This window comes from Lithobates pipiens, unplaced genomic scaffold, assembly GCF_037356315.1.
Source record: "Lithobates pipiens isolate NorthernLeopardFrog02 unplaced genomic scaffold, aLitPip1_a1.2 Scaffold_25, whole genome shotgun sequence".
Lineage (NCBI taxonomy): Eukaryota > Metazoa > Chordata > Amphibia > Anura > Ranidae > Lithobates > Lithobates pipiens.
The window spans coordinates 143,513,809-143,537,006 of record NW_027507787.1 but is presented as its reverse complement, the minus strand read 5'-3'; the positions used below and the strand labels follow the sequence as shown (position 1 = coordinate 143,537,006).

The following is a 23,198-nucleotide window of genomic DNA, read 5'->3' as shown; positions in this document are numbered from 1 at the left end:
TTTTTCTTCAGCACCCACACAATGGCAGAGCTTCGTCTGCTTCAATGATTTCCAGCTTCCAGGGACATCTGCCAGGTATAGTGTTGTTGGTACAAGCTGGACCAACCATTTTAGGGTTCAGCTTCAAGTGGAGAATTCGGTAAGGCAATCCAAGCCTCATGTAAGGTCAAGGGCTTCCTGCCCATGTTTATTTTGTCAGCATATACAACAGACAAAAGGATTCTTGCGCAAGGGTAGGAAACACAGCCCCAAAACAAAAGTCCAGCAAAAAACAAAATATAAGCCTCCATGTACACTAGCAGCTCCTAAACTTGAGTTAGTTTTTTTTGGCCAAAGCTCCTAAACTCAACTCCATAAAAGCCTTCATGTCCATGTACACATAGGCTTTTAGGATCATTTAGGAGCTGCTGCGGTTTAGGGGAGGTTCAACATTTTGACCACCGGTGGCAAAACCGTGGCACAATTTTTGCCGTATTTTTCCACGGCCTGTGGTCAAAGTAGTTGAAGTGTCCATGAAGCCTAAGGCTTTAGGCTAATTAATAGACCTCACCGGGTCTGCTCCAGTCCTGCAGACATGTTCCCTTCACAGCCTGCTTGTCTCCTTTCTCAGGAAGACAAATTATACCCAAAGTGTGGCCAGTGCTTAAAGGTGAAGTATAGCCAAAGCTTTTTTGGCTTTATTGCTGCTGTGGATCACAGGAATGCAGTTTGTTCTGCTGCATTCCTCTGACCCGTTTTTAGCTGACAGCAGGTTAAAGCCAACTGTTGGCTGATATCAATCAGCTGGTCCATGCTCTGGAAAGATCCTATATGGTCAGGATCCACCCAGATTCCTGGATCAGCCTCTCGGATAGCTGCTGGGAAAGTGAGCCAGCTGCTTCCACCCCCTCCACAGCCCGGTGCTCCAGATTGAAGACCAAGAGCTGAGCGATCAGCTGACCAATGCTGCATCTACCTAGATGAATGAATGAATATATATATATATATATATATATATATATATATATATATATATATATATATATATATATATATATAATATAATTTTTTTTTAAATTTTTTTTTTAATTAATGAATCCCGAACTTCTGTCTTAACGGGAGTCTGCCGTTTTTTTTTTTTTAAAGCCAGCAGCTACAAATACTGCAGCTGCTGACTTTTAAAATAATGACACTTACCCGCCCAGCGCGCCCGCGATGTCGGCACCCGAAGCCTTGCGGCTTCATTTCCCGGTTCCCTACTGCGCATGCGTGAGTCGTGCTGCGCAATAAGGGTGGTCCCCGCTGTCTCTGGGATCCGTGTGTTTCCCAGCAGACAGCGGGGGACCTTCGGAAAGGGGCGTAGATTCTGCGGAAAGGGGCGTAGCTTCTGCAGATATCTATGCCGGAAGTGGGTGCAGATACCTGTACTGTACAGGTACCTGCACCCCCTCCCCCTGAAAGGTGCCAATTGTGGCGCCGGAGGGGGGGAGGGTTCCAATGAGCGGAAGCTCCACTTTAGGGTGGACCTCCGCTTTTAACTAGGGATGCACCGAACTTTCGGCCGCCAAAACCTATTGGCCAAAAATGCCCTTTTCGGCAATTTGCAGAAAGAGAAAAACGTCCGATAATGGATCTGAAAATGGGGCGTGGCATGGGTGGGGGGCGGGGCTCCGACACCCATCCCTGGTGCCGCCCATCATGGGCGTGTCCTATAGCGCAGGAGAGCCGCCTCCGCCGCCTGTTTGATCACAGCGTCGGGAACATCACAGCTTTCATTTCAATAGCTGTGTGTTCCCAGCCGCGCCGTCACACGCAGCCCCTCCCCCTTGTCCGGGAACTTTGATAGACAGATCACCTGTCCAATCCTGCGGGTGATCTGTCTATCAAAGTGCCCGGACAAGGGGGAGGGGCTGTGTGTGACGGCGCGGCTGGGAACACACAGCTATTGAAATGAAAGCTGTGATGTTCCCGACGCTGTGATCAAACAGGCGGTGGATGCGGCTCTCCTCTCTTCCCTGCACAGGCTGGCTGCAATATGGGGCACTGTGGCTGCAATATGGGGCATTGTGGCTGAAAAATGGGGCACAGGCACACTGGCTTCAATGGGACACACTGGCTGCAATAGGGGATACCTCCTGTACCACGTCCTCTGTCTCTGACCACCTCCTGTACCACGTCCTCTGTCTCTGACCACCTCCTGTACCACGTCCTCTGTCTCTGACCACCTCCTGTACCACGTCCTCTGTCTCTGACCATCTCCTGTACCATGTCTCCAGTCTCTGACCATCTCCTGTACCATGTCCCCAGTCTCTGACCATCTCCTGTATAAAAATATATATATATTTTTTTTAATAATGTAAAAATATCCATACCAGGAATTAATCTTTAAAGCATTAGAGCCTATTCAAATCATATGGTTTGGGCGACTTGGCCAATACTCTCCAACACATAAAGAAGGCAATAAAAGCAGTTTTTCTTATGCAATCCTCTGTTCTAGATTGGTCCCTGCAGCCCTTTCTCCCTTGCAGTCTAAGGTCCTCTGACGTCATCAAGACCAATGTAGGGACTCGAGCCCTGTAGTCTACTGCTGGAGTAAGATGGAGCGACGTTTGCTAGTGAAGTGGAGGATCGGGCATATAAAAATGCTTTTAATGGTCCTCTAAACTAAACTAGCAGTTAACCATTCTAGGGCTGCAACTAACGATTATTTTCATAATCTATTAATTGGCCGATTTATTGTTTCGATTAATTGGTTAATGACCTTACAAAAAAAAGTGGGTCAAATTGACGCTCATTTTCAATTAGGGGTGCAACGGATCAAAAAACTCACGGATCGGATCGTTCCTCGGATCAGAGTCATGGATCTGATCATTTTTTGGATCAGCAAATAATAATTTAATTTGCAAAAACCTGTGAAAATTCCACCACCATATAGTCCCCACTGTAATATCCACAATCTCCCCCACTGTAATATTGGCTGAGTATTGGCTGGGCACGGCTGGGGTATTGGCTGGGCACGGCTGGGGTATTGGCTGGGCACGGCTGGGGTATTGGCTGGGCACGGCTGGGGTATTGGCTGGGCACGGCTGGGGTATTGGCAGGGCACGACTGGGGTATTGCAGAGTATTGGGGTATTGCTGGGTACTGCAGGGTATGGAGGGATGGCTGCTTCCATCTCAGCATCTCTCCCCTCCACTGTACAGGTTAGTACAGAGAGGGGAGAGAGGAACCGGCTCCATGACATGACGCCGGTTTGTTTACAAGTGATCGCTCCGTCGGAGCGATCACTGTAAACAGCCTGGGTGTAGAAAGATGGCCGCCGCTTCGGAGCTAGGTGAGGATCCGTTGCACCCCTATTTTCAACCACAGTGATAGGAAAATTTGGAAATAGAAAACTTCTTAGTTAAAGGAATTTTCAGACGGTGTATGTGATTTTTGTTCAGAAATTACATTCATTTTAAAAACAGAACATTCAAGTGAAAATTTCAAACAAAAATTCTTTCATTCAGCGAATGTATAAAGATTTTTCGTCTGAATATTCTCATCTGAAAATTGTTCTGTGTGACCAACATAAGACTCGGTACACACCTATGCAGTTTACTTTTGATCTGTTTCTGCAGTGCTTTTTGCTGTGCGTTTTTTGATTTTTGTGCACGTGATTTTACTGCAATTTGCATTTTTCTTTTTTTGGGCAGATTAAAAAACACCAATTGCTTAAAAAACGCATTACATGCCTTTCTGCAGCTTCTCCATTAAGTATATTGAACCTATAAAGCACCATTTTGCGTTAAGTCCCTGACCCTTTCAGATGTGAACGTTTCCCATAGGAAATCATGTAAATGAACTGTAGTTCATTTCTGAAAAAAGCACCAATAAACATATAGATGTGAACCAGGTCTAAAACGTTTAGTAACATAATGGGGTTAAAAAAAATTAAATTGGCCCTTTTTATAGTAGAAAAAAAGCAGATAATCACTACTGTAAGGGGTTAATTTTTTTACTGTAGAACTGTGAAAGTAATATTTACAGTAGCGATTATTTGCACTGAAGCCACTGGATCAGCATGATAGATAAACTGCATTTTAGAAGGTGGTCAGCACTGGTAGACCTTCTGTTGTCGGTGGCAGGTTTCCTTTCTGCATCGATCATAGATGTCCATGGACTTTCTTGCTCACTGTAGTGAATCGTTTCTTAGATGCTGATATGAAAGTAGTTTGTTTGGAATGCATTGACTCAGTCTTTCATCACATATGACACTTTGTGGTCTGGTTACACATACAGACAACTTCTGCAGAAAAAAAGGCCATTTTAAAAAGAACTGAAATGAAGCGCACCACCCGGTGTTGTTGTTGTTTTTAAAGTTTTAGGCTTATTGTGGTATAGTTTGGTTCACAAACCCGAATTTCTCTGCATTACCTGATGCTCAACAATTAGAGGAACTGTCGGGCTATATTTTTTGTTACAAATGTATTGTTGTGTTTAAAGCGTTTCTAAAAGAGGAGAGCACCCAAGAGTCCGTTTATTTGTGTTCCTCTTTGATCCATTAGAGAACCTGTAGATTACACAGCACCTAGTGTGGTGTGTACTATGGCACATGCCAGTTCCTTTTACTTGCCCGTCCTGCTGGGTAGTGGTGGTAAGTCCACAAATGTGGTCCACTTCAGCAAGAGCATGGTGTTGGCTCTGGGGAGGAGGAGTGTAAATAACAGAGGCATGTGGTAAAGTGGCTTAAAGAAGACGTTTTGGAATAAAAAACAGCAAACTTTCATACTACTCGCCTAGATGGCTGCAGCACCAATCCCAGCATTTCCCCCATTGCCTCTAAGACCAAGAAGCGAGCAATTAAAGGCCGCTGATCACTCTGTCTTCAGTGAACAGAGCAGTGACTGTCAATCAACCAGCTCTCTGTTCTCCCCCACCAGCGCTCACTGGAGTGTTGGGTTGTGGAGGGGACAGGAACATCCGGCTCAGCCTCTCAGTACCATGAGAGGCTGGGCCAGCAGCTGGTCTAGGCATTTGGGTGGATCCCATCATTGACATTAAAGAACTTGTAGTGAAGAGGGCTACACATAATAGGTGTGGGTTGATCTCCTCTTCTGAAATAAAAAATGAGGAGGGTTTTAGTATCGCTTTTATAAATCCTTCTTGCAAAGACAAGGAGTCTGCTGAATCACTGTTTAGGTTGCGTGCCGTAGAACTGAGTCATTACTCTTGTGACCTAGTCTCCATGAATAATATGTAGCATGAGGATTTTCCAGAGCTGGAAACTATGATGTTACCGATGCCAAAGAATGCTTGTTTCCAAGGCAGTGCAGAAATCCTGTACGCCCAAAGAGTAAAAACAAGTAATCTGTTGTGATGAGACGTGCCACCTTCCATTGTTTTCCCAGTGCTGCCCGTTGCCAGTCATTTTGGCTCTCTGAGTTTGGGGCTGCCATCTCTTGGGAATTGTTCTTCTCATTCTGGGCCTTTGGCCAAAGAGTATAATGGTATTAGTGAGTACAAAGAGTGTAAAGCAATAATCGGCTGTATTTTAGAGGTTTCAGGGCGATTGCAAAACCTCTTCCCGCTCTTCAGCTTGCCTGAGGTTCTTCTTTTAAAGATCTGTCACCATAGAATTATATTTCCACATTTGGAAAGGTTACAAATTTCAGACTGGTGCTTTTTATGCCTCTCTGTTCTTCCCCAAGAATTATGGGAAATTGACATTGTCATTTTCTGCTTGCAAGTCCCGTAGTTCTGGGTTATTAAAGCTAAACTGAAGGTTGACAGCTCAATAGAGGTGAATAAATAATGTGTATGGGCACTGTCTTGCCTACCAAAGGATTTGTGTATCTTCTGCCAGTCTAACCACCGTGCACAGCCCTCCCGGAGACATAACTTTAATCTACAGACGTTACACTGATCGAAATTGCGTTGGATCAGCAGGGACCCACCACATTTTGATCAGTGTATAGGCTCCCTCCCAAAAGCAAACATTTATTACATTGTAGCCACTGTTTAGATGTGATGGCTGTATTCGTTTTCTCTTTTTTTAGGCTTTCTTACTTCTACAGTGCCTTGAAAAAGTATTCATACCCCTTGACATTTTGTCATGTTACAATCAAAAACGTAAATTTATGTTATTGGGATTGTATGTGATAGACCAACACAAAGTGGCACATAATTGTGAAGTGGAAGGAAGATTATAAAGTTTTCACATGTTGTGTTTTTTTTTTTTTTTTGTTTTTTTTTTACAAATATCTGAAAAGTGTGGGGTACATTTGTATTCAGCCCCCCTGAGTCAATACTTTGTAGAACCACCTTTCACTGCAATTACAGCTGAAAGTCTTTTTGGGGATGTCTCTACCAGCTTCGCACATCTAGAGAGTGACATTTTTTTGCTCATTCTTCTTTGCAAAATAGCTCAAGATCTGTCAGATTGGATGGAGAGCATCTGTGAACAGCAGTTTTCAAGTCTTGCCACAGATTCCCAATTGGATTTAGGTCTGGACTGTGACTTGGCCATTCTAACGCATAAATATGCTTTGATCTAAACCAGGGATATGCAATTAGTGGACCTCCAGCTGTTGCAAAACTACAAGTCCCATCATGCCTCTGCCTCTGGATGTCATGCTTGTGGCTGTCAGAGTCTTGCTATGCCTCATGGCACTTGTAGTTCTGTAACACCTGGAGGTCCGCTAATTGCATATCCCTGCTCTAAACCATTCCATTGTAGCTCTCGCTGTATGTTTAGGGTCGTTGTCCTACAGGAAGGTGAACCTCTGCCCCAGTCTCAAGTCTTTTGCAGACTCCAACAGGTTTTCTTCTAAGATTGCCCTGTATTTGGCTCCATCCATCTTCCCATCAATTCTGACCAGCTCCCCTGTCCCTGCTTAAGAAAAGCATCCCCAAAACATGATGCTGCCACCACCATGTTTCACGGTGGGCATGGTGTGTTCAGGGTAGAGCAGCACAATTAATCATCAAGAATTGTTATGATCTTGACTAAAGTGTTTCACAATTCTTTCTATGCAAAGAATTCTCTCTGCTCTTCTGAAGCCACAGCTGTCAAAAGAAAGGAAGAGAAAAACTGGGCAGTCTGCCAAAAATCACAACATTCTTTATCAGTTGAACTTAAGTATAAACATTGTAACAATTTGTCAATGGAATAGACTTCTGTGTGTAAATGAGGAAAGTTTAACCACTTAAACACTAATCCTTTTTTATGACATTAGTTGGTTTCAAGTTATATAAATTTTTTTTGCTAGAAAATTACTTAGAACCCCCAAACAAAATACATATATATATATATAATAGAGACCCTAGAAAATAAAATGGTGGTTGTTGCAATATTTTATGTCACACTGTATTTGCGCAGCGCTTCTTTCAAATGCAATTTTTTTTGAATGAATTAAAAAAAAACCTTAAAACTAACGAGTAAACTTAGCCCTTTTTTTGTATAATGTGAAAGATTTTATATCGTAATCTTTTTATTCTATGCAAAAAAAAATTTGATTTTTATTTTGACCAGAATCGTGCAGCTCTAGTTCAGGGTAATGTGCAGTGTTTTCTGCCACACATAGCGTTTTGCTTTTAGGCCAAAAAGTTCAATCTGACCAGAGCACCCTCTTCTGCAAATGGGACTTCTTATGGCTTTCTTTCAACAATGGCTTTCTTCTTACCACTCTTCCATAAAGGCCAGGTTTGTGGAGAGCACGACTAATAGTTGTCCTGTGGACATAATTCTCGCCCCCTGAGCTGTGGATCTCTGCAGCTCCTCCAGAGTCACCATGGGCTTCTTGGCCGCTTCTCTGATTAATGCTCTCCTTGCCCGGCCTGTCAGTTTAGGTGGACGGCCATGTCTTGGTAGGTTTGCAGTTGTGCCATACTCTTTCAATTTTCGGATAATGGATTGAACAGTGCTCTGTGAGATGTTCAAAGGATTAGACCAGCGGTCTCCAAACTGTGGCATGAGGGCCCTTGGAACACTATTCCTCTCACTGATAACAAGGCATTATTTCCTCCTACTGACATCATTTCTTTCTGCCGACCACCAATGATGGGCCATACTTCCTTCCACTGATATAAATGTTGGAACACTATTCCTCCCACTGACATCAAAGATGGAGCACTGTTCCTCCTACTAATATCAACAATGGGGTACTATTCCTCTCACTGACACCAACCATAGGGCATTATTTCTTCCACCGACACCAATGTTGGGATCGCTATTCCTGCCACTGACCCCAATGTTCCGTTATCCTGACTGGACATTACGACATCCATTAGGATAAGCTGCGGGGGCGTGCAGTGCGGCGATCGGTGGTGTCACTCTGACGCAACGCAACTCCGATCTAGGTAAAGAGCCTCTGGTGGAGGCTCTTTACCACGTGATCAGCTGTGACCAATAACAGCTGATTACAGCGTGTAACCAGGAAGTGCTGATGAAATGGCTTTCCTCGATTCGCGCTGACAGGGAGAGCTGATCGGCGGCTCTTGTGTCAGGGGGCAGCGGGGTCAGTGCATTGATTATCGGCTCAGCCCCCATCAGAGGTGCCCATCACGTCTGCAAATCAGTTCTCTTTATAGATGCCAATCGGTGCCCATCAATAAAGGCTGTCTGTGCTGCCTATCCGTGCCCATCAGTGCTGCATATTAGTGCCTCCTCATCAGTGCCAGTCAGTGCAGCCTCACCAGTGCCTGTCCGTGAAGGAGAAAACATTTTTTTTTTTTTGTTTAGCAATAAATAAAAACCCCAGTGGTGATCAAATACCACCAAAAGAAAGCTCTCTTTGCTATAATGTGCCTGTATGCACGTGTACACATGCAGGTTGCAAAATACAAGTACTTTCCAAAGCATTGACTTCCGCACTGCAACAGCTGCGATGTCCCCCAACACTCTGTAGCTAACATGTTCACACAGTCTTCTTCCGGATTCTGTGTCTTTGGCCCTCCGGATTGGCCATCCCTGGGTTGATGTAACCCCCACTCATTGAGTACTGGAGTTGGTGTTACTAAACCCAGAACCCTGCATTCACTATATCTGGTCTCCCACAGCAATTTTAGTAAATATAAACTGATAAATACCTTTTCTCATCGGCAGTTAGAGCAGTCTTGTGTCTTCTATCTTAAAGCTTGTAGGAGGAGTCTTCATTCTGCTTTCACTGTCATATAAGACTGCAGGACCCCTGACCCTCTATCTGGACAGTGCTGATTGGCCCTGTGATGATCAAATGCACTCTCCCGGGGGGGGGGGGGACTTCCCACAATAATATCCAGAGATGAGTTGGAAACACTAGAAGAAGGTGAGGATCAGAGAAGACTGGATCAAACAGCATTTTTACACAATACAGAGGATTAGCCCCTTAGGTTCCACAGTGAGTATAGCAAGCATGCTTTACTGTATATACAGACTTGTTTTACTGTTGTGGGTTTAGTAACACTTGTACATTGTTTTTTGTTTTTTTTCTTTCTTCTTTGTCATTTAAAAAAAAAAAACATGCCTATACTTGCCTGCCCCAATTCTCTTCTGGGGTCCCCCCACTGGTGCTCCAGGCCCCTCTTCTTCATCAGGTGCCCCCCACGGAAAGCTGCTTTCCCTGGGGCACCTGTGCTTCCATTGAAAAAGACATGACCCTGCTCCCTTATCGCTGGATTTTATTGACAACAGTGCCAGCCAATGGCTCCTGCTGCTATCAATCTGTCCAACAAGGAGAGAGACAGTGGCTGGGGCTGCTACGCTCATGCACATCGCTGGATTGAATCAGGCTCAGGTAAGAAAAAGGGTTGGGGGAGCTGCGGCACAGAAGATTTTTCACCTTTTAAGGCCCCATTCACACTGGGGCGGGCGGTGTTGGCGGTAAAACGGAACTATTTTTAGCACCGATTTACCGTTGTTTTTAGCAGCGGTATTCGGCTGCTGGCGGGGCGGTTTTACAGTCACCAGATGCAGCATGTCACTTGCCACTGTGACCTGCCACCAGATGCAGCATGTCACTACTTGCACTACTTCTGGCAGCCTTTGCCCAGCAGCGTCCGAGCATATAAACTTCCAAATGCGGGTGGGCGGGCACAGAGAGATGGCGTAACAATCTCATTGCTTACCCCCGGCTGCAGCTCTGTCAAGAGCCGCCTTTGCAGCCCTGCTGTTGGGGCAGCACAGCTTTGGTGCGAGGAAGGCAGTGAGAGATTATGCCCGCCGCACCGCTGGCAGAGACGGCAGCGAGTGCCGCGCGGGGACAGGGAGGAGGTCTGAACAATATCAGTACGTTTTTGACAGATACCGCTTATTTGAAAAATGTGAATAATGTCGGCTCCGATAATCAGTCGACTTCTACTTAAAACAACAATACGAGAACAAAAACTCAGCCATGGCATATTTTCAAACAATTGATGTTCTACAAAAATTTTGTTTAGTGTCACTTCAAAATTGGTTTATTTCAATGGAATAAAGAATCTTTTTAAATTGTTAATCTGGTTATCATTAAACCTACTGCAATCCCATTTTTTTACATTTTTATTTTTTTGCTTGCATTAATTTTAAATCGCAGCATTGCTGATTTAATGTGTTGCAATTTGTGCCCCTGACTTTGCCCAGGCAGTTTCTTTACCGTTTGTTGTAATTATCCTCCATTGGTTGCTATCATTGATTGCTTCTTCTGTTGCTGGAAGCTGTTAGACGTTCTAACGGTGTTGACTTTTCTGGAAGGAGAATACATGCACCGGTCACATGGCAAGTTTTGTAGGATTTACTTTTAGAACTTGGATTGAATATTGATTGCTGCTCAGAACAATGAGCGCTTATTATGCAGAATATCTCCAGGTTTACCAATTCGGAAAGTCTACTACTGTGCTTGTGTTCAGAAGTACGGAGCGCCTCCCTTGGTGGGGATGGAGTGGAGAGTGGAAACCTATGGGAATTTTCTGCACTACCCTCAATAGAAGAGACACAGTATGGCGCTCGTATTATATTCTCAGTTTTGCCGGCAGGAATCTGTGACAAAGCCTGCTTTGTAGCAAAGTATTTACGTACTCTGGGGCTCTGAAAATGTCTTCACTTAGCAATTGGCTTTTTCAATATGTTTTTGCCAGGTAACATGACATTTGTACTAATCATTGTCATTTTAATGTCTTATTTTTATGTAAAAAGGGCTTTGAAAAATCTGTGCTTTGTGTGGTGGTCATCTGATATTATATAACGGCTGTTTTTATATATATATATATATATATATATATACATACATACATACATACATACATACATACATACATACATACATACATACATACATACATACATACATACATACATTGTATAGCAATTAAAAGCTAAAGTCAAGAAAATTTTTCATTGCACTGAAGTTAAGGAGCCAACAAGACTTGCTAATAATGGCCTAATTATTTAAATATATGTAAACCTCATTAATACACTCTTATTTTTCTTCCAAAGCTTCCTGCGTGCCTGGTTCAGCTGGTGAGCTACAGAACGCCTCCCCTCTCTTCTGTTATGGAGGTATTCTGTAATATTGACATACTTCCTGTTCTAGGGTGACAACACTGCTCCTTCGTGGATAACAGAACAGTGATTGTTCTCACCCTAGGACAGAAATCGTATTACTAGCTGACATGATCATCAGGTGAACATAAATGATGGGGGGGAAATTGAAAAACAAAAACTATTGCAGCCACCACATCTAAGGCCTGGTAAGCTGCAAGATGAATTGTTTTTTTTTTTGTTATTGGGTTTACAGACACTTCAAAGAAATGCCTACCCTAAGACCCCTTTCACATGAGGCAGGCTCGGCTTTTTGATCAGCAAGGGGATCTGTCTGCTGATCGAAGTAGAGCAGGTGGGTGACAGCCAGTTCTGCTCTATGGGTGGCTGGGTGTAAACAGATTCCACTGTCTGTACTCCCGACTACCCTCCGATCTGCCTAAACCAGTGATGGCGACCCTATGGCATGCATGCCACAGCTCGCTCAGAGCCCTCTTTGTGGGCACGCCAGCTATACTGGGAAGCTGTCACCACTGTCTGCACTCTCTCTAATCCTCCCCCTCGCGAAGCTGGGGGCGTGAGAAGTTCAAGGGCGCTGTGACAAGGGGAGAAGCGAGCGTGGGCTGTCAGTGTATTTACCACGCTCGCCCCCCCCCCCTTCTGTGAAGCAGTGCTGGACAGGGACAGAGCGGTGCTTGCAGAGATCGCCACCTGTTCTGATTCCTCCTGCCTCCCCATTGGTTGCAGCCAGGGACCAATGAGGAGCCAGGACAAGTGCAGCATGGGACATGTAGTCCGAGAAGGCTATGGGTCCATTTAAATGTCCAGCCAGGCATCACCAACCAGAGAAAGGGAGGAGTCATTGCTGCAAAGGAGAGAAACTGGAGCAGCACGCTGTGAGCCAAGGCACAGAGCGGCTGTGAGGATACCTCCCCATGCAGTGCCAGTTGCGGGTGTCACCACAGGCAACTAAGTGAGAGGACATCTGTTCAGTGTTGCTTTGATTGGTGAGATTCCCTTACGGCCATTATCTGTGGCTGTTACAAATTGAAGTGTTGGCACTTTTAAAAAAATAAGTTGGTTTTGTGTTGCAGTTCGGACACTCGGGGCCCAAAAAGGTTCACTATCACTGGCCTGGACAAATAAGGTCAGATCCATTTCCGGTTTTATTTTATTTTTTTATTGTATCATATTGGGGGTAGGCGGGTGTAAACAGGTGCAAGTCAGTTTACACCCGCTGGTCTGTATCAGTCTATTCACCCTAAAGCTGGCCATACACCTATAGATTATCTGCAGATTTTCTATGGTTAGATGGAAAAAGTGCAACAGATTTCTCAATGTTCGCTAAACTGTGTGGATGGAGGAATTTCCCACTTTTTCCATCTAACCATAGAAAATCTGCAGATAATCTATAGGTGTATGGGCAGCTTTAGGGTGAATAGACTGGCTGGTCAGCTCTGCCCGAAAACTGACAGGCGGTCCTGATCAGAACAGCCGTGTCTAAGGGGACGAAGCAGAAGGACGCACAAAGTCTTGAGAAGCTTTAATAATATTGAAAGACCGATTGGTTACTAGAAAGGTCCAAGACCTAAGGTGTCCAGCAGACAATTTGTATATCATCACATACTTAGTTGACGAGTAGAAGGAAAGCAATCTTTTTTTGTAAAGAATTCTGCTGGTTCCCCCATATATTGCTTATGGGTCCCTACTCAATCTCAGTATAACATAAATGGGGAGATGATAAAAAGCCAAGGGCATCTTGCTTCAGATCACTCCAAACTCAAATTTGGAGAGTGGTTGGCTTGGTAAATTATTAGCCAGTGTCTTTTTATGTCTCTGGTAAAGTGATTTCTGCACTTAAATTCCTAGCTCCATTTGTACGGAACTACCTGGGGGCACCTTTCATGCTAGATTTACAATTTGAGTTCCTTCGGGATTTGTAAAGATAGTGGATGATTTCACAAACAAGATTTTCTTTAGAACTATGCGTATACAGTCAAGTGAAAACAAAAGTATGTCCTATGGAACATAAATGCATTTTCAAAATTTGAACGGGCAAACATTTGATCTAAAAGTGTTTACAGATAACGTGATATACTTGGAAAACAAATTAAGGAAATTTTTGCCTTTTACTAATTTATTCAACAAAAAGTAAATGGATATAATTGGGTGCCTGTGGAAAAAAAAAAAGTTCACTTTTGGCCTCAGAAGCTAGTATTACCCCCTTTTAGTAGCAGCAACTCCTCTAAATGATTGACCACCTCTTCATGCAAAATTCTATCCAGTGCAAGATGATTGTGTTTCTTTGCATGAGTTGCCAATTTTATATCCCTCTTCAAGATTTCAATGGGATTCAAATCGGTGCGGTCAAAAGGCCTATTTAATCCGCACCATCCTTTCAAGTAATATTAAAGGCAGATTTATTTTTCTTAAAATAACAAACATGTCATACTTACCTGCTCTGGTCAATGGTTTTGCACAGAGCAGCCCCAATCCTTTCTCGGGTCCCCCGCACCTGCTTCTGGCCCCTCCCTCCTGCCACGTGACCCCATTGCAAGTAGCGTGGCTCGACCTCCGCCCCGGACCTCTCCTCATTGGCTCACTGGCTGTGATTGACAATGGCTTCCACTGCTGTCTCAGCCAATGAAGAGGAAGAGACCCTGTAGAGCTGATGCTCTTGTCCACATCACTGGTTTGAGATTGGGCTCTGGTAAGTATTCATGAATGCATGAAGGTTAAAAACTTTGAATCTTTACAACCACTTTAATTTTAGGCAATTCCAATAATTATTTCCTTAAAAGATCGATTTTTGGTCAGAAAAAATGGCCTCACATACTCAAGCACTCTTCTCTTGCATAATTCATATTTCGCTTGGTGACTGGCAAGCCAGCAATTCCAAACCAGAGCATTTCCAACCCCATGCTTCACAGTTTGTATAAGGTTCTCCCGAAATGCTTTTGGTAGACAGTTGACAAATATGTCTGTTTTTGAAAAGCCTTTTTCCTGGCACACTAAATCGATCTCTTTCCAATTGTAGATCCATATACTTTGACACCAACTGTAGCAAAAATGACATGCAGTTCCCTGAAGCCGCGTACACACGGCTGGACTTTTTCGACAGCAAAGGTCCGACGGAACGAATCCATCTGAAGATTCGACCATGTGTGGGCTTCATCGGACCTTTGCTGTGGAAATAATAGGGCATAATAAGATCCAATGGCTTTTGATTATGGATATATCCAACCACAGAAAGCTTCTGTGTTCTTCAAGTCTTGGTTTACATGTTTTACTGTGCAAAGGAGGATGAACAAACATGTTTCAAATCTTTCCGATGGACTCGAGTCCAGTCGCAAAATCCGTTTGTCTGTATGCTAGTCCGACGGACGAAAACCGACGCTAGGGCAGCTATTGGCTACTGGCTATGAACTTCCTTATTCTAGTCCAGTCGTACGTCATCACGGTCGAATCCGTTGGCCTTTGGTGTGATTGTGTGTGGCCAAGTCCTTTCGTTTGGAAAGTCCTTCGGGAACACTGTCGGACCTAGTCTGCCGGAAAGTCCGGTCGAGTGTACATGGCATTACTTGCATTTTGGGGTTCCTGGAGTCTTTTTCACATTAAACGGTCAGCTCTTGAGCTGGACTTGCTGGGTTGGCAAGTCTTGCACAATTTAGCAGTGGACAGTACTCTACTCAATGTAATTGATTGTCTGATGAGTGTTTCCAAAGGGGTGGTTCAGTGGTGTAAGAATAGCTAATTATTTATTTGAATGAAAGAAACACTTCGGGGAGTGACTATATTGCACACTTTTGTGTTTGGACAAGAAATAACAATTCTTGGAGCAATTCTATTTCACTTTATATTATACTTTGGAGGATCAGTATATATATATATATATTTGGATCTATGGCCAGCTTTATGGTCCCCACTGGCTTCAGACATGACCGTACATTCATAACTTTTAGGTCTTGCCAAAAGACGGCTGATTGGGAAGTATAAGTGTTTTGAAAGATAGGTACACGTTCTAATGTACTGTATGGCATGACGTGTAAAAACTGATTCAAACCAAGGTTTTCTGTATGTTTGAAGGACACATTTCTTTCTTTAAACATGGGTGCTCTTGAGAAGTCTTCGCAGTGTGATTTATTTCACAGCTTCATTCTGCAACCAGTGTGATTCCACAGACACTTCCTCTTTGTTATACAGCTGTCGGGCACCATGCCAAGCAGGAGGGTGGTGTCGTGTCAGAGAAGGGTCAACATCCTTTAGTAGATTTCAAGTTCACATTGAAGACTTAGTGTAATTAGTATGCAGCCGCCTATCTTGCACCAAGGTTTTCACACAGTTGTTTATTAGTTAGTTCCCATCTTATCTATTACTGAGAAAGGGGAATTAGCCATATAATTAACATAAATATGTATTGGAGTAACAGCCAGGCAATTCCTGGTCAGCAACAGCAGTCTAATTTTATTTTTTATTTTTTAGCAGAGTGTTCCTCTAATTTAAAGTGTATTTAAAGCAGTTGTAAAGCTTATCTTTTTATAAATGAACAAACATGTTATACTTACCTGCTCTGTGTAATAGTATTGCACATAGTGGCCCCATACCTCCTCTTCTGGTGTCCCCTGCGGAAGCTCTAGGCTTCTCCTTTTCTCATTGTGCCACCAAAGTAACCTGCTTCCTATAGGGGTGCACCTGCGGGATCGCTCCTGAGCCGAGCTGTGCGCATCTATAGACACAAAGCTTGGCTCGGCCCCGCCCCCTGCTCCCTGCTCCCTCCTCACCAGATTTGACTGACAGCTGTGGGAGCTATTGGCCTTCACTGCTATCAGCCAAGCTTGTGAGAGCGGGGAGAAGGGAGAGTACAGATGCAGCTGGGCATAGCGCTGGATCAATACATGTAAGTAATTGGGGGGGGGGGGGCAAACAGAAAAGTGTATTTTTATTTTTTTTACCTTTAATGCAGGGAATGCCTTTAAAGTATAACTAAAGCCAAAACTTTGTTTTGGTTAGTCGAGAGAGGGATTACAACAGTTTTTATTGTCTGGGCCCCCATTGAGATTTCCCCTCTCCATTTGTCCTGTTTAATATTATCATTGAAAGTAAAACAGAATCCCAAATTTTGGTATGTCCCCAGAAAAGTAAAATAGGGGAAATCTTCCATTGGGGACACTAGTTCTGAAGACCTGGGGGACCCAAGGAATTCCCTTTATTTCCAGGGATTTCTTTTCGCTTCTTGTTCGGCTATGGTACAGGAAGCAAATGGTAATCTCCACAATGTGACACAGATGGTGGGGAAAAAAAAATCTGATGGGTTATAACCCTCACTTGCTCTATCCAAAATGAAAGAAAACTTTAGAGTAAATTATGTTTTTACTTTAGAACCACTTTAAACCCAAAATCTGATGTTTAGTAGGCTGCATCCATGTGTTATGTGACCCTGTCAAGAGTAGGGATGAGCTCAGGCGTGTTGGCATGGAACACGTGCAGAGCCTGCCAGGAAGTTGGCGCGGCGCTGTGATAATCACAGGCAGTGAGACATTGCCCCGATGCGTGGCTACAGAGATTGGGCAATGTCTCACTGCCTGTGATTATCACAGCGCTGCGCCGAACTCCTGGTGGGCTCTGCACGTGGAGCATGCAAACACGCCTGAGCTCATCCCTAGTCAGGAGGTCATCCAAACTAGAAAGGCATTACCCTTGAAGACAGCAGGTTTATACATACTCTTCTATCGGCCCGTGTGCTAAAAATTGGCTCTGTAGCGGAGCTCACCAGGACTAAACCTATTCTGTGCTTTCGGGTGTGAGAGATGGCTTCCCCAAATTGGATTCCATGGTTCTTCCTGCCGATTGTTGTGTAATGCAATGACTAGAGGTCAACAGAAGAAACCACAGTAGGGGAATGGTTGTCTGACCACACCAAGGTGTCCAAGCATCAGGAGCGCTACTACAGAATGAGGTTTTGGCAAACCGTTTAATGGACGGTTACTGTATGTATAAGCTGGCTTCCTTTACGGGGTAATGGTTTTCTAATTTTGTGACACTCTGACAAGGTTGCGTCTTATCTGGAGATCCTGCCTCTAACGGCAATTTCTGTTGAAGTCTGACTGCATTAAGCCACTTCCTCCCAATTAGCAGAAGTGTTATCAGCCTGCATTGTAGGCTCCCTCAGTTAGGTATTGGATTACCAATCTCTGCTATCAGGCATCTCCAGGGAAAAAAAATGCAACAGATTTGCAATAAATAAAATAAAAAAATGGTTTGGTCATTAACAAAACCTTATACATTGAGACAAGCTCTCAAACACGCTGACAGATGTATTTAAGTTGGCCATAGATGGAGATTTTTTTCCTGCATCCACAGAAAATCGCTCGCTTCCCCGCTTTGATGGGCAATCCCTTCTACAGAACTATTGTGTTCTCCCTGTGGGAGGGCAGGGTGTGCGTCCCAGCCGAGAGAACACACAGTGATTATTGCTAGTGGCTATAGCTGCTAGCAATATTTGCATTCAAAATCCGTCAGGCTGGTTGTACCCAAGTTGATCAATCAGCCTGCCCATGCATGGTTTGAATCTTAGCCAATCCCTGCGGAACTGGCCAAGACTCAAAATGTCTATGGTTGGCTTCAGGGATTTTCAAGCACTTTAGGACAGGGATTCTCAACTAGTGTTCTTCCAGAGGTTGCTTGGAGTTCCTTGAGCAAGTTCTGCCTCTCGGATAAGTTCACACTGACACTATTAATCTTTTTAGCTATCTGTAAGAGGATGAGTCTTAGTGACAAGTGTAGGGAGCATTCTTCCCACCGACCATCACACTAATGTCTTATGAATTGTGGATATAGTAATATTTAGCAGGGGTTTCCTGAGATCGGAAAGTTATTTCAAGTAGGGCTGAAACAAGTAATTGATTCATCGACAGCTAATCGATTGTGAAATGAATCGATTACTATCTTCATAATCGATTACCAGTAACATAATGGGGTTAAAAAATAAAAAGAGCCCTTTAATAGTACAAAAAGAACAAATGATCACTACTGTAAATATTACGTTTACAGTTCTACAGTAAAAAAAAATGAACCCCTTTAGTAGTTATTATCTGCATTTTTAGGGCTAATTTTAGTTTGTTTAACCGCATTATGTTACTAAACGTCTTTAGGATCACATTTATGTGTTTTTTGGCGCTTTTTACAGAAACGCGCTACCGTTCTTTTCCATGGTTTCATATGGGACAGGTTCACATCTATGCTTTTTTTCAGCCATTGCGTATTTGGAAAGGGTCAGGGACTTTTTTTTTTTTTTTTAACGCAAAACGGTGTTTTTTTTTTTGTTTTGTTTTTTTTGGTTCAATATACTTCAATGGGGAAGCTGCAGAAAAGCATGTAATGAGTTCTTGCAGTAATTTTTTTTTTTTTTTTTTAATCTGCCCAACAACAAATTGGGCTAAAAAAATGCAAACAAAATCACGTGCGCAAAAATCAAAACGCACAGCAAAAAGCACTGCAGAAACCGATCAAAAGCAAACTGCATAGGTGTGTACCGAGCCTTATGCTGGCCACGCAGATCAATTTTCAGATGAGAATATTCAGACGAAAGATCTTTGTACATTTGGTGAATGAGAGAATGTTTGAAATTTTCACTTGTTTTTCACATTGGTTTTAAAATAATTAAATAAAGAAACCGCATACACTGGCTGAAAATTCCTTTGACTAAGAAGTTTTTCTATTTCCAATTTTTCCCGTCACTCTGGTTGAAAATGCACGTCGATTTGACCCCACTAACGATTAGAAAATCAAACAAACATTCTTAAAAGGGCATATTTTTTTTTTGAAGAAGAAAGACATCAAATTTTTTTATTTAAAAAAACAAAATGAGTCTGATATTTACCAGATTCACCCTTTTAATAGTATATATCCTCTAATAGCATATACAGTATATCTCCTCTGTCTGTTACTCTGAGTGGATTAGATATTTTGCTCCCTATCCATATAGTTGGTTATTTATATTTACCACTGCATAGAGATATATATATTTAAGAAAAAAATAGCTTTTTTTATATTTACATATTAACTAGATTATACACTTTTTTTTTTTTTTTTTAAGTTTATTAACCAATTAATCTAAACCATAATCGGCCAACTAATTGATTATTAAAATAATCGTTAGTTGCAGCCCTAATTTCAAGGGTTCCTCTGTGCTGATAAGGTTTAGATAGGATGCTTTACAGTGTTTTGAAGTATATTTTTCATACTTGAGTCTTATTGTGCTTTGAATTTTTTTTTGTTTCCTTAGAAGATCTTCCCTGCTGGCAAGATGCATTACTATCGGTATAGCACGGCGGAGGTTAGCTGCTGCTACAAGTACCTGCTGTTTAGCTACAACATCATATTTTGGGTAAGATAACGATATGAAAGTGTATTGAAAACACATACTGTAATATGTGTCAGATCATCAAGTTTATCATCCTGCAAATTACATGTTCTGCTGTTCATTCAGTTTTAAGTAGCACAGCACAAATGATAGAAACTTTTATATATTCAGTGATTTCAAGACTGGCACGTTATTTTTTTTTTGTCTTTTTTTTTTTTTTAAGCAGATTATGTAACTTTGTCAGAGACTGACTCGGATAAGAATCAGAGCTTTTCTCCCTCAGAAAATGTCTCACTCCCACTTTTCTGCAGACAAAGGGTCCTCGCATTGGCACCCTGACCTGCAGTTAACTCTGAAACTAGAAGCATTGGCCTGGCACAGCCGTGATACTTATGAAGCCTGGATTTCAATTACCATTACATAGCAGCAGCTGACAGCTGTAGATAGAGGCTGAGCCCACCTAACTAAAGCTGTCCCCACACCTATAGATTTCTTTAGTTAGTCTGCAGACACTGATGGACCAGTCTCCTGTTGCAGCTATTATATTCTGACAGCCATGAAGCTGGACGGGGGTGTACAGATGTCACGACAGTAATGCTTTATTTTTCAGTTGTGGAAAAATGTGTACCCCCTGACCATGTAGTACAGGGTATTAATACGAAGTGGTTAAAGGGTTAACAGGCAGAGAGGAGGCGCCTGATAAACGCCACTGGTAAATTTGTCCATTACGGATTGCTTTTTTAGAGGTGCGGTAATGTCTGCTTCGCTAAACCCAGCTTGAAACTTTATTTCTGAAGGACTTTTACAAACGTCTAAGCAGAAATGATTAGGGCTGATTTTGGTGTATGGATGGATGGCAGACTCGAGACAAGGTCCTGAAAAATGCCCACAAACAATATTTCCAGTAGGCCCACCCTACCTAGCCTCCCCTGCCTTAGGCTTAGGTCCTCTTTGGCTCTGAAACACACTTTTTGTGAACGGGCGAGGAGTAAGTCTATCTCGCGGTCCGTGGAACTCCAGAGAAATTTGGAAATCTATTTCTCATTTATGGAAATGTTAACCAGGACCACAGCTGCACACAAGGACCTCCAATGGCACCACATGGCCAACAAACAGAGCAGTGTCGGCCTTGTGGCCCATTTTTGATATATGTGTGTGCGGAGTGCATCTGCAGAGCAATCTCACAAACACAATGTCATCTCTGGGCTGCCCTTTACCTTTGCTTGATGTTTCCTTTTCCTCTTTGACATTTCCAGCCTTCTGCTGCTCCTCTTGTTTTCCATTGCCCATCTCCTCTGTACTTGTTCTCATCCTCATCTAAGCTTCTCTTTAGTCTCCATCTTTTCTGCATACACCCTTCAGTTTCCATGCTAAATCTTTCTCTGCACTCGCCATCTTCCATGCTCTTTATCCTCTATTTTTTCAGTCTGTTTTTCGTCTCCTCTTTTCTCTCACACTTTGAGATCTACTAACCGCCTGCTTTGTGGCCACCCTACAGCCCCTGCACTTTTTTCTCCTCTGAGCACACTCCCCACTTTGAAACTACTCTACATCTGCCTTCTTTCACTATACCTACTCGGCCTCTCCTCCCCTGTGCATGTGCTAATACACCTTAAAACCTACATACATTCTTCATACGGTCTCTTGGGAATACTTTGTTACACATTTTTAGCATATGGAAAAAATGTATAATATTTTTTTTATTTTTTTTATACTTTTTCTATTTTTCTAAATAATTGAAAGGGAGGACAGCTGAGGGCAGTCAACCCCAAATACATTTTATTTTAGTTTATTTTTACAGACATGCTGGCAGGCCCGTTGTGGCATGATGCAAAAAGCTGAGAAAATATGCAAAAATAAGAATAAATTGGGTGTGTAATGGTATGGCAGCTTGCCACCAAAAGAATGTGTGACTTCCAATCGAAACACTATAAAACGGATAATCACAGTTCAGAGTACACTTTAGTGAAGAAATGCTATAAATAATCAAAGTATATTTCATAATACAATTATATGCAGTTCATAATAAATGTATATTATGAAAAAAACATGTCATTGTAGCATTGAAAATATGCAGGGGATTGCTGCTTTTGCTAACCAATATTAGAAACTGGTTTTGTGTGCTTTATTTTCATTTTGAGGCTGTAGTCGCATAGTTTTTTTTTTTTTTTTTTGGTTGCACAGTTCTTGCAAGTGTTCCTTCTCTGGGGTTTGTTGGTTAATTCTTGCCTACCTCTTCCTGTGCGTAGTGCCTATACAGACTTTGTCAGTTTACTGTGCACACTTCCCCATGCAAGCTCATTATAGGACAGTTGAGAGAGATATATATATATATTTGTAGTCAGAGTCTTCACTTGGAAATGCAATAACCCTAACCACCAAGATCTGAGGTATGCCTTGGCCTGGTTGGTCAGTAAGCCAAAAAGGGGGCAAAAAAGACATGAAAGTGGTATGATTTGAAAGCTTGATGAAAGGGCACTTAACAACAATCAGTCTAGTGAAGTAGTGAATACCTGGATTACTTCAGTATAGGGTTTCCAGTATGTATCAACTATAACAGGAGGATCGCCAGCACCCCATGTACTCGAGGATATGAAAAAGGGACCCCCTCTTTGGAAGCAGTTTAGCATCGGCTGCCCCGATGCTAAACAAATGTGCAGAAAATGGTTTTGGATTTGAGCCTAATTTAGTGAGTCAACCTGAACATGAGAATGAACTGCTTGTGGTGAGAAGATGTGTGGGAAAAGGGAGCAAGAGCTGCCCATAGGAAACACTGCAAAATGATTGCAGAGAAGATCAAACACTCCAATCGGACCCCAGTCACTGTCGTTCTTGTAAATCATACCACTGACCCCTGGCCTGTCTGTCTATGCTTTTTGTTGGGGAGTTGAGAGGGTGAGCCGCAAAGATGGACAGACTATCAGGGGCCTGAAGTGCTGGACCCTGATAGATGCACTTGATAGTGTTGGCGGATAAACCTTCTCACCCTTGGTACAAGGGGAGATTAAGTTGATATAATGCATCAGCTGCGCCATCGTGATTCGAACTGATAAACGCTCCCAGGACGTGAAATCTGTATGTCAGGCCTGGCCATGTCAAAACCTACACAAGAAGGACATGATGAGAAGAGACCCCAAAACTACCTTAATAATGGCTGTGACCAAACCATCCGTAAGAAAAAAAAAACACTGAGCACCCTGACCAGCCGGTCCCCATGTGACTGTTAGTGCCAGCATTGGGCAAATAATGGACAATGCCGAAGTATGCACAAACTAAATGGAAAAACTCCGGGGGCCAAATGCACACATTCAAAGATGGCCACTGCGTCTGAAACACCCGAGAGACCTGCTAGTTGATTGTGGGATGAACATGGAGATGCCA

General features: G+C 42.9%; 1 protein-coding gene across 1 annotated transcript in view; it reads left to right on the top strand.

Annotated features, from left to right (window-relative positions):
• Positions 1-23,198, top strand: part of TSPAN14 (tetraspanin 14) — an 83,765-nt gene that overhangs the window by 21,668 nt on the left and 38,899 nt on the right. The window contains exon 2 of the mRNA XM_077454907.1: positions 19,740-19,841. Within this exon, the coding sequence (XP_077311033.1) occupies positions 19,740-19,841 (102 nt within the window). The remainder of the gene's footprint in view (positions 1-19,739; positions 19,842-23,198) is intronic.